Source organism: Bombina bombina, chromosome 11, assembly GCF_027579735.1.
Source record: "Bombina bombina isolate aBomBom1 chromosome 11, aBomBom1.pri, whole genome shotgun sequence".
NCBI classification, from domain to species: Eukaryota; Metazoa; Chordata; class Amphibia; order Anura; family Bombinatoridae; genus Bombina; species Bombina bombina.
This window is the reverse complement of record NC_069509.1, coordinates 36,925,776-36,938,599: the sequence shown is the minus strand read 5'-3', so window position 1 is coordinate 36,938,599 and position 12,824 is coordinate 36,925,776. Positions and strand designations below refer to the sequence as shown.

At 41.7% G+C, this 12,824-nt stretch overlaps 1 protein-coding gene across 1 annotated transcript in view; it reads left to right on the top strand.

Annotated features, from left to right (window-relative positions):
* Positions 1–12,824, top strand: part of CORO1A (coronin 1A) — a 44,279-nt gene that overhangs the window by 28,308 nt on the left and 3,147 nt on the right. Inside the window, exons 5-10 of the mRNA XM_053694672.1 lie at positions 2,082–2,263; positions 5,831–5,950; positions 6,920–7,024; positions 7,340–7,485; positions 8,658–8,715; positions 8,805–9,026. Coding sequence (XP_053550647.1) covers positions 2,082–2,263; positions 5,831–5,950; positions 6,920–7,024; positions 7,340–7,485; positions 8,658–8,715; positions 8,805–9,026 — 833 coding nt within the window. The remainder of the gene's footprint in view (positions 1–2,081; positions 2,264–5,830; positions 5,951–6,919; positions 7,025–7,339; positions 7,486–8,657; positions 8,716–8,804; positions 9,027–12,824) is intronic.

Here is a 12,824-nt window from a genome sequence, read left to right as displayed (position 1 = left end):
TATGGGTTGCTGTGGGTGCAGGGGAGGAGATGCAGTGATATTTATGAGTTGCTGTGGGTGCAGGGGAGGAGATGCAGTGATCTTTATGGGTTGCTGTGGGTGCAGGGGAGGAGATGCAGAGATATTTATGAGTTGCTGTGGGTGCAGGGGAGGAGATGCAGTGATATTTATGGGTTGCTGTGGGTGCAGTGGAGGAGATGCAGTGATATTTAAGGGTTGCTGTGGGTGCAGGGGAGGAGATGCAGTGATATTTATGGGTTGCTGTGGGTGCAGTGGAGGAGATGCAGTGATATTTAAGGGTTGCTGTGGGTGCAGGGGAGGAGATGCAGTGATAGTTATGGGTTGCTGTGGGTGCAGTGGAGGAGATGCAGTGATATTTATGGGTTGCTGTGGGTGCAGGGGAGGAGATGCAGTGATATTTATGGGTTGCTGTGGGTGCAGGGGAGGAGATGCAGTGGTATTCATGGGTTGCTGTGGGTGCAGGGGAGGAGATGCAGTGATATTTATGGGTTGCTGTGGGTGCAGGGGAGGAGATGCAGTGATATTTATGAGTTGCTGTGGGTGCAGGGGAGGAGATGCAGTGATATTTATGGGTTGCTGTGGGTGCAGTGGAGAAGATGCAGTGATATTTATGGGTTGCTGTGGGTGCAGGGGAGGAGATGCAGTGATATTTAAGGGTTGCTGTGGGTGCAGGGGAGGAGATGCAGTGATATTTATGGGTTGCTGTGGGTGCAGGGGAGAAGATGCAGTGATATTTATGGGTTGCTGTGGGTGCAGGGGAGGAGATGCAGTGATATTCATGGGTTGCTGTGGGTGCAGGGGAGGAGATGCAGTGATATTCATGTGTTGCTGTGGGTGCAGGGGAGGAGATGCAGAGATATTTATGGGTTGCTGTGGGTGCAGGGGAGGAGATGCAGTGATATTTATGAGTTGCTGTGGGTGCAGGGGAGGAGATGCAGTGATATTTATGAGTTGCTGTGGGTGCAGGGGAGGAGATGCAGTGATATTTATGGGTCACTGTGGGTGCAGTGGAGAAGATGCAGTGATATTTATGGGTTGCTGTGGGTGCAGGGGAGGAGATGCAGTGATATTTAAGGGTTGCTGTGGGTGCAGGGGAGGAGATGCAGAGATATTTATGGGTTGCTGTGGGTGGAGGGGAGGAGATGCAGTGATATTTATGAGTTGCTGTGGGTGCAGGGGAGGAGATGCAGTGATATTTATGGGTCGCTGTGGGTGCAGTGGAGAAGATGCAGTGATATTTATGGGTTGCTGTGTGTGCAGGGGAGGAGATGCAGTGATATTTAAGGGTTGCTGTGGGTGCAGGGGAGGAGATGCAGTGATATTTATGAGTTGCTCTGGGTGCATGGGAGGAAATGCAGTGATATTTATGGGTTGATGTGGGTGCAGTGGAGAAGATGCAGTGATATTTAAGGATTGCTGTGGGTGCAGTGGAGAAGATGCAGTGATATTTATGAGTTGCTGTGGGTGCAGTGGAGAAGATGCAGTGATATTTATGAGTTGCTGTGGGTGCAGTGGAGAAGATGCAGTGATATTTATGGGTTGCTGTGGGTGCAGATAAGGAGATGCAGTGATATTTAAGGGTTGCTGTGGGTGCAGTGGATAAGATGCAGTGATATTTAAGGGTTGCTGTGGGTGCAGTGGAGAAGATGCAGTGATATTTATGAGTCGCTGTGGGTGCAGTGGAGAAGATGCAGTGATATTTATGAGTTGCTGTGGGTGCAGTGGAGAAGATGCAGTGATATTTATGAGTTGCTGTGGGTGCATGGGAGGAGATGCAGTCATATTTATGAGTTGCTGTGGGTGCAGTGGAGAAGATGCAGTGATATTTATGGGTTGCTGTGGGTGCAGGGGAGGAGATGCAGTGATATTTATGGGTTGCTGTGGGTGCAGGGGAGAAGATGCAGTTATATTCATGGGTTGCTTCGGGTGCAGATAAGGAGATGCAGAGATATTTAAGGGTTGCTGTGGGTGCAGGGGAGGAGATGCAGTGATATTCATGGGTTGCTGTCTTGTTTAGATGTGCTGTGTGTGCAGTTATTGTCATGTCTCTGTCCCCTCAGGCTGTGATAACGTCATCCTTATATGGGATGTGGGCTGTGGTCAGTCAGTTATCTCTATAGATGAGATGCACACAGACATCATATACAGTGTTGCCTGGAACAAGGATGGGAGCCTCATCTGCACCTCCTGCAAGGACAAAACAATCCGTATCATTGAACCAAGGAAAGGGACCATTGTAGCAGTAAGTGACTGAAGGGGAATTCGCCAGGGACAACACATCTGGATTACATGACATGGGACTGCAGAGCATCTCAACCTTGGCATAACCCAATGAGATCTGCAGTGGATTACGTTAGGTGCAAAGTCCTGATATATGCAGAGAAACCTACAGAAAATTCATTCTGTTTCTATAGGAAGCAGCAGGCTCCTGGGACCTGATAAAATTGTGATAGTTCAGGAACTAAAAAAACAAATAAGAACACTGGCACAACCCTTAATGGCTACAAACGTAACATATTAAAGGGACATGAAGCACAGACGTTTGCTTTCATGATTCAGATCGATCATACATTTTAAACAGCTTTCAATTTACTTCCATTATCAGATTTGCTTCATTAACTTAGTATCCTTTGTTGAATAAGCAGCAATGCAGTACTGGGAGTTAGTTAAACACAAGGTGAGCCAATGACAAAAGGCATATATGGGCTGCCACCAATAAGCACCAAGCTCCTAGTACTACATTGCTGCTCCTGAGCCTACCTATTTATGCTTTACATCAAAGGATAATAATAGAATGAAGACAATTATATAATAGAAGTTAATTAGAAAGTTATTAAAATTACATGCTCTGTCATTTCAATTTTGACTTTACTGAACTTTTAGTATTGCGGTATAAGTAGATCACTAAAAGGGAAATTAATAAAACACTGTAATATTTATAAAGTCACATGAAAACTTACACAATAAATGGCAGAGACAGGTAACCTGTCCATATGTAAAGTATAACTAGTTAATACTGAAAGTATCATTTAGTGGTCAGACTTGCAGGGCTGTGTCCTTCTCTACCAATACTGCAGTGGGAGCTTTCCAGCTTTAATTTTAAAGGGACTATAACTGCATGTAATAGACACTACTATAAAGAAGAATATGCACAAAGATCTAAAAATCCAGTATAAAACCTTTTAAAAATGAACTTAGAATCTCCCAGTTTAGCACTGCTGATGAGGTTAGTTGGGACACCCAGTGAAAGGGGTTGAGAAAACAAAAAGAGCAGACACTCTCCCTCCCCTTCCCTGTATATGAAAAGACAGATTAGACAAACAGGAGCCAGCAGCAGTCTGTACACGAGAGTATACATCTGGCACTGTGGGGATTGGTTATGAGTCTGAAAATCAGCACAATGTTATTAAAAAAATAAGCAAAACTATACATTGTAACAAAAACACCCCCAGATGGGTTATATAAATGGATCATCTACTAAATATTTATGCAGAAAAATCTAGTGAACAACATAAAAGTAAAAATTAAAGTCTCATGTTTCAGATACCACATGCCATTTGAAAAACGTTATTATTAATAATAATAATATTATATTACTGACTCATAATATAGGAGCAAGGAGATCACACAGCCCATGTGGGGGGACTATCTGTTGTTGGTTTTTTTTATCGGATCCACAGTATAGTGTGTGTAAAACTGTACAGGAAACACTGCAGATTTGTCATGAGAGGCAACAGTCTATTTGATCAGCAACAATGTCCTAAAATACAAGATGAAAGAGGCGCCTAATATTGTGATATCGTAGGAAACAAGGCGAGTGTAATGGGTAGGAATAACAGGGTACTCACAAATGTCCTTGGACATCTAGCGCAATAAAGCGCAAGCCGAGGCTTCAGAGCCGCTCGGCTGACTCAGACACGCCAGCTGGAACACGAGGCCACGGCAGAAGTCGTCACTGGTGGCGTCACAAGCAGAGAAGGAAAACCAGCCAATCCAGAGGAACCTTCAATAGGTCCACATAGTTCAGGCAGCCAGGCAAATCTCCCATAGATAGCAAGGCAGAGCAGGGCACAGTAAAATAAGTAGATTTTATTAAAACATTTGTTAAAACAAAGTGTTGCACAGCAACGTGTTTCTCAGCACCAGTTGCCGTTTCATCAGGCTGTAAATTAAAAATGAGTAACCCTGCTCTATTTAACCTATAACTGACCAATGGAATAATCGGTATATCACACTCCCACCAATGCCTCCAATCCCATTAGTTCATAAGGGCATCAGTAACAAACAATAATATGTTATGGTTCATCCGTGGGCGTGAGGTATAACCAAAGCTATAACATTTAGCAGACAAAACAAAAACATCCGACAACCATCAATAATATACGTAAAGTATCAAGACAAATCACTTCATTATGCCAAATCAATATCATGAGTGTCGACACATAACAAAAACAAGTCATCGATAGTCTGCATGGTAAATTCACACAAGAGTCGACCAATAACAGGCCAATAAAAGCGTTGGTGAATCGCACACCAACCAATGCACCAATTCCACTAGTTGATACGAACATCAGCAAAAAAACAATATGGTGCATTGGTTGGTGTGCGATTCACCAACGCTTTTATTGGCCTGTTATTGGTCGACTCTTGTGTGAATTTACCATGCAGACTATCGATGACTTGTTTTTGTTATGTGTCGACACTCATGATATTGATTTGTTGGGCATGTGATATACTGATTTTTGCATCGGTGGGTGTATGATATACCGATTATTCCATTGGTCAGTTATAGGTTAAATGGAGCAGGGTTACTCATTTTTAATTTACAGCGTGATGAAACGGCAACTGGTGCAGAGAAACGCGTTGCTGTGCAACACTTTGTTTTAACAAACGTTTTAATAAAATCGACTTATTTTACCATACCCTGCTCTGCCTTGCTATCTATGGGAGATTTGCCTGGCTGCCTGAACTACGTGGACCTATTGAAGGTTCCTCTGGATTGGCTGGTTTTCCTTCTCTGCTTGAGACGCCACCAGTGACGACTTCTGCCGTGGCCTTGTGTTCCAGCTGGCGTGTCTGAGTCAGCCGAGCGGCTCTGAAGCCTTGGCTTGCGCTTTATTGCACTGGATGTGCAAGGACGTTTGTGAGTACCCTGTTATTCCTACCCATTACACTCACCTTGTTTCCTATGATATCACACCATTAGGCGCCTCTTTCATCTTGTTTTTAGGACATTGTTGCTGATCTTCGCTTTGCTTTAGGAGTGTTGTCTGCCATCACCTACCATTACACAAAAGTTTAGATTTTTAATTTGCTGTTGTATATTGTTAATGTACTTTTTTATTTTTATGTGTATATAGGCATTGCCAATTGCCTTTCATGTATCCACACACATATATATTATTATTTGCATATATTGTACTTGGCACATTATCGATATTTGAGATTTATCACTGGCGCACCTCTTTCACACAATATTAGGTTTTATATTGTGGGACCTATATAGTCTATTTGGTTTATGAACTAAACTATTGTGATGTTACACAAAGTTTGGCAACCCACTCTGGTAGCCCAAGGGTTAACTGCAATATTTCTAGGAAGATATAAGCATTAGGTTTTTCCCCGTCACGTAAGTGCACAGTGCAGTGTAAAAGTGCTTATCCTTAGGAGAGCGGGGGTATTTGTCTGCTGTCATATACCAGCTGGGCACACTGACAGCCTCTCGCTGGGTAACAACAGACGGGGGTCCTGTGTTATACATTAGTGCAAAGACATGAGCCCCAGGATAATTCTCGTCTTCATTATTCAGGAGAAAGAGAAGCCACATGAGGGCAGTCGGCCAGTCCGAGCCATCTTTGTTTCAGATGGCAAGATATTGACCACCGGCTTCAGCAGGATGAGTGAGAGACAAGTGGCCCTTTGGGATCCGGTGAGTATGGCAGGGCTGGCATTAGCTTCTACGTCTCCATGGCAGGCAGGAAACCTTCTGAGCTTCTCTCCCATATATAGTTATCTGCAGAGCCTCACTCCCATATATAGTAATCTGCGGATCCTCACTCAATATATAGTGAACTGCAGAGCCTCACTCCCATATATAGCGATATGCAGAGCTTCTTTACCATATATAGTAATCTGAAGAGATTCTCTCCCAAAAGGTTATCTGTAGAGCATCACTCCCATATATAGTGATCTGCAGAGCCTCACTCCTATACATAGTGAGCTACAGAACTTCTCTCCCATATATAGTGATCTGCAAAACCTCCAAATATAATAATCTGCAGAGCATATTTACCATATTTGGTGATTTGCAGATATTCTCTCCCATAAGGTTATCTGTAGAGCCTCACTCCCATATATAGTGATCTGCAGACCTTCTCTCCCATATATAGTGATCTACAGAGCCTCACTCCTATATATAGTGATCTGCAAAGCCTCCGAATATAATAATCTGCAGAGTTTATTTGCCATATATGGTGATTTGCAGAGATTTTCTCCCATAAGGTTATCTGTAGAGCCTCACTCCCATATATAGTGATCTGCAGACCTTCTCTCCCATATATAGTGATCTGCAGACCTTCTCTCCCATATATAGTGATCTACAAAGCCTCACTCCTATATATAGAGATCTGTAGAGCCTCACTCCCATATATAGTGAGCTGTAGAACTTTGATCCCACGTATACTGATCTGCAGAGCTTCTCTCCCATATATAGTAATCTGTACAGCTTCCCCCAATGTAAAGTGATCAGCAAACAAATCTTTTCATATAATGTCATGTGCAGAGTTAAAGTAAACTGAATATAATTTCTCCTCTTCAGAATAACCCTCTTATGGAGACTGCATGTGGGTATTTACAAGCCCAAAACCTCTATGAGAATCTTATTTGTTTTCCTTTACAGAATTCATTGGATGAGCCTCTTACCCTACAAGAGCTGGACACTAGCAGTGGTGTCCTTATACCTTTCTTTGACCCCGATACTGGCATAGTATACCTATGCGGGAAGGTAAAAAAAAACACCAAAACCCCCTTTAATTACATGAATTATGTTTTGACTAGGTAACCACTAAATCAAAGAAGTAAAACAAGTAATTAACTCAGCAAAACATAATGTGGGCCTGGAAATTAGTTGTACTTGTGATAGACAGAAACAGGCTGATAACACGGCAACATTAAATTGTCAGATTAGCGATCACCCTTTATATCACCTGCTCCCTTTATGCCGCATGGTTTAGACATTGTAGATAGACTCACAGATGTTTGCTACTGTATAACACATCTGATGGTCATTTTCCTATAATTAGGCGTGTTATTGTTTCAGGGGGACAGTAGTATCCGGTACTTTGAGGTGACGGATGAGACCCCCTATGTGCACTATCTGTCACTGTATAGCAGTAAGGACTCTCAGCGTGGGATGGGTTATATGCCCAAGCGAGGGCTGGAAGTGAACAAGTGTGAAATTGCACGGTAAGGATGATTGCATTATTAGTTTTATCCTCTGCAGAGCATTGCACCGTTTACTGAGTTCCCTAAAAGTACACAATTAACATCCCTCTGCAGAGTAGCATCCGTTAACTGAATCCCAGTGCAGACCACCGTGCAGAAACCCTTAATCCCCAGAGTAGACAACTACAGTACATACCCAAGTTGATGTCACACCACAACCCTAATTCCAAGAAAATCCACCACACCATACACCTGATCCAAAGCTAGACCACCACACCATACACCTGATCCAAAGTTAGAACACCACACCATACACCTGATCGAAAGCTAGACCATCACTCTGCACGCCGGATCCAAAGCCAAACCACTGCATGCCTAATCCAAAGCTACACCACTGAATACCGGATTCAAAGCCAGACCACCACACAGCATACCGGATCCAAAGCTAGACCACAACTCCATATGTATAATTTAAATTTTACTTCTACATTTATTTGCAGGAAAAAAATTCTATGTAAAGGGACAATAAAGTCAACTTTCATGATTCAGATAGGGCATGTAATTTTAAACAACTTTCCAATTTACTTTTATCATCAAATTCACTTTGTATTTGTATTCTTTGTTGAAAGCTAAACCTAGGAAGGCTCATATGATCAGTTGATCATTTCAAAGCACTTAAAGGTCTGTCTCTTATCTCAGTGCATTTTGACAGTTTTCACAGCTAGACAGCACTAGTTCATGTGTGTCATATAGATAACACTGTGCTCACTCCCATGGAGTTACATAGGAGTCAGTTACATTTAGCAACCAATCAGCAAGCACTACCCAGGTGCTGAACCAAAAATGGGCACGGCTCCTAAGCTTACATTCCTGCTTTTAAAAAAAAAAGATACCAAGAGAACAGAGACAAATTGATAATAGGAGCTAATTAGAAAGTTGATTAGAATCGCATGCTCTGAGTCACGAAGGAAAAAACTGTGGGTTTCATATACCTTTAAGGTACAATGTGATTTCAAAATTGTACTAATATGTAGAAAATACAACACTTTTTTACATAAAATGTAAATGCACATTTTCAGTGTACTTTCTGTAATATTTTAATGCATAGTTTAATAATGATTTTTGAAGTTTTTATTGAATATGTCTTTTATTGAATTCTGCCCATTCTGACCTGTCAAATGATTTTATTTCAGATTCTACAAACTGCATGAGAGGAAGTGTGAGCCAATAATTATGACAGTCCCCAGAAAGGTGAGGCAGAGAAGGGGAAATTGCAGTGAGGTTAATGTGCTGCTGGGTGCGCAGAGAAAGCACTGACCCATTTTGTCTAATTTCCACAGTCCGACCTCTTCCAGGAGGATCTGTACCCGGATACTGTGGGGCCTGATCCTGCTCTAACAGCAGAGGAGTGGTTAGCTGGGAAAAACGCTGACCCACTACTCATCTCTTTAAAGGACGGGTATGCTCCGAGCAAGAGTCGGGAACTCAAAGTAAATAAGAGCATCCTGAATGTGCGGCCACCCAAACGCAGCCATTCATCCAACGAGGCAGGAGGGGCAAAGGTAAGAGCTTTGTATAAACTGATGGCCCCCTGGTCTGCCACCTACTGCTCCCTGGGCACCCTCTGTTTATCGTTATTTTCACAAGACTAAATCTGGCTATATATGATGCTAACCAACTGACAAACAAAATCTTTCTTGATACATATAGAGCAGGGGCTAGTAAATTATTATAGGGAGCAGCCTCAATAAATCAATTCTGATAATAAAGGATATGTAATAATGAATCTCAGAGCCCTGGCCCTGTAACCCTCATGTCAGACCTCAGGTATCTGGCCCTGCAGCCCCTTACTTTACAGTCCCCTGGGCCACCCAGGAAAGGAGGGGGATAGCATTGAGCCTGGCTGCCATACTGTCTGACAGCCATGCAGCAATGGGACACATAAGATACCAAAAGCTATATCAGCACTCAGTGCGGAACTCCAAGTGCCATAACAATTATCACTTTGCTCCACAAATTGTACAAGTGCTGAATGTTTGTCTAGTGTCTTGTCTCTTTGTGCCAGCAAATGTAAACAGTTACAATTAATTCAATCAGAATTGGAAGGTGCATCTCACCAGACCCCACATAAAATAGTCAACTGTGCCAGCAAATAGCATCTAAATCTAGGAGGGAGATAGACAGTCAAGTAACCTTGTGTAAATATATACAGTCGTATGCAAAAGTTTAGGCACCCCTGACAATTTCCATGATTTTCATTTATAAATAATTGGGTGTTTGGCTCAGCAATTTCATTTTGAAATATCAAATAACTGAAGGACACAGTAATATTTCAGTAGTGAAATGAGGTTTATTTGATTAACAGAAAATGTGCAATATGCATCAAAACAAAATTAGACAGGTGCATAAATTTGGACACCCCAACAGAAATATTGCATCAATATTTAGTAGAGCCTCCTTTAGCAGAAATAACAGCCTCTAGACGCTTACTATAGCCTGTAATAAGTGTCTGGATTCTGGATGAAGGTATTTTGGACCATTCATCTCCAGTTTAGTTAGGTTTGATGGTTGCCGAGCATGAACAGCCCGCTTCAAATCACCCCACAGATTTTCAATGATATTCAGGTCTGGGGACTGGGATGGCCATTCCAGAACATTGTACTTTTTTCTCTGCATAAATGCCAGAGTAGACTTTGAGCAGTGTTTTGGGTCATTGTCTTGTTGAAATATCCAGCCCTGGCATAACTTCAACTTTGTGACCGATTCCTCAACATTATTCTCAAGTATCTGCTGATATTGAGTGGAATCCATGCGACCCTCAACATTAACAAGATTCCCAGTAACGGCACTGGCCACACAGCCCCACAGTATGATGGAACATCCACCAAATTTTACTGTGGGTAGCAAGTGTTTGTCTTGGAATCCTGTGTTCTTTTGCCGCCATACATATGCCCCTTGTTATGACCAAATAACTCAATCTTTGTTTCATCAGTCCACAGCACCTTCTTCTAAAATGAAGCTGGCTTGTCCAAATGTGCGTTTGCATACCTCAAGCAACTCAGTTTGTGGCGTGTGTGCAGAAAAGGCTTCTTCCACATCACTCTCCCATACGCTGAATTGTTGACGATGCACAGTGACACCATCTGCAGCAAGATGATGTTGTAGGTCTTTGAAAGTGGTCTGTGGGCTGTTTTTGACCGTTCTCACCATACTTTGCCTTTACAATAATTTTTACATGGCCTGCCACTTCTGGCCTTAACAAGAACTGTCCCTGTGGTCTTCCATTTCCTCCCTATGTTCCTCACAGTGGACACTGACAGCTTACATCTATGTGATAACTTTTTGTAGCCTTCCCCTAAACCATAATGTTGAACAATCTTTGTTTTCAGGTTATTTCAGAATTGTGTTGAGGCCCCCATGTTTCCACTCTTCAGAGTAGAGTCAAAGATAACAACTTGCTATTGGCCACCTTAAATACCTTTTCTCATGATTGGATGCACCTGTCTATGAAGTTCAAGGTTTAATAGGCTCACCAAACTAATTGTGTGTTCCAATTAATCAGTGCTAGGTAGTTACAGGTATTCAAATCAACAAAATGACAAGGGTGCCCACATTTATGCACCTGTCTAATTTCGTTTTGATGCATATTGCACATTTTCTGTTAATCCAATAAACCTCATTTCACTACTGAAATATTACTGTGTCCTTCAGTGATTTGATAAATCAAAATGAAATTGCTGATCCAAACACGCAATTATTTATAAATGAAAATCATGGAAATTGTCAGGGGTGCCTAAACTTTTGCATATGACTATTTATAGAGCAACACTCCCTTGAACCTTGGGACAAATCTGTGGCTTGTTGCAGGAATATGAAATACGGTGTAGGTACATCAGCACACTATCGCCTAGATTTAGAGTTCTGCGTTAGCCGTCAAAACCAGCGCTAGGGGGTCCTAACGCTGGTTTTGGCTGCCCGCTGGTATTTAGAGTCAGTCAGGAAAGGGTCTAACGCTCACTTTCCAGCCGCGACTTTTCCATACCGCAGATCCCCCTACGCCAATTGCGGATCCTATCTTTTCAATGGGATCTTTCTAACGCCGGTATTTAGAGTCTTGGCTGAAGTGAGCGTTAGAAATCTAACGACAAGACTCCAGCCGCAGAAAAAAAATCCAGGAGTTAAGAGCTTTCTGGGCTAACGCCGGTTCATAAAGCTCTTAACTACTGTGCTCTAAAGTACACTAACACCCATAAACTACCTATGTACCCCTAAACCGAGGCCCCCCCACATCGCCGCTACTCTATTACATTTTTTTTAACCCCTAATCTGCTGACCGCACACCGCCGCTACCTACATTATCCTTATGTACCCCTAATCTGCTGCCCCTAACATCGCCGACCTACATAATATTTATTACCCCCTAATCTGCCCCCCCCAACATCTCCGCCACCTACTTACAATTATTAACCCCTAATCTGCCAACCAGACCTCACCACTACTCTAATAAATGTATTAACCCCTAAAGCTAAGTTTTACCCTAACACCCCCCTAAGTTAAATATAATTTTATTCTAACAAAATAAAATAAATCTTATTAAATAAATTATTCCTATTTAACCCTTTAAGGACACAGCTTTGTTTGCTCAATTGTTTTATGACGGAAAAATTCCGTCATATGTCCTTAAGAGGTTAAAGCTAAATACTTACCTGTAAAATAAACCCTAATATAGCTACAATATAAATAATAATTATATTGTAGCTATTTTAGGATTTATATTTATTTTACAGGCAACTTTGTATTTATTTTAACTAGGTACAATAGCTATTAAATAGTTAATAATTACAAAATTACCTGTAAAATAAATCCTAACCTAAGTTACAATTAAACCTAACACTACACTATCATTAAATAAATTAAATAAACTATCTACAATTATATCAACTAAACTAAATTACAAAAAAACCCCACTAAATAACAAAAAATAAAAAAAAGATTACAAGAATTTTAAACTAATTACACCTACTCTAAGCCCCCTAAAAAAATAAAGCCCCCCAAAATAAAAAAATGCCCTACCCTATTCTAAAATAAAAATTGTAAAGCTCTTTTACCTTACCAGCCCTTAAAAGGGCCTTTTGCGGGGCATGCCCCAAAGAAAACAGCTCTTTTGCATTTAAATAAACATACAATAAATACCCCCCCCCAACATTACAACCAACCACCCACATACCCCTAATCTAACCCAAACACCCCTTAAAAAAAACCTAACACTAAGCCCCTGAAGATCTTCCTACCTTGTCTTCACCACGCCGGATATCACGGATCGGTGATACCCGGCGTGGTGAAGATAAGGTAGGGAGATC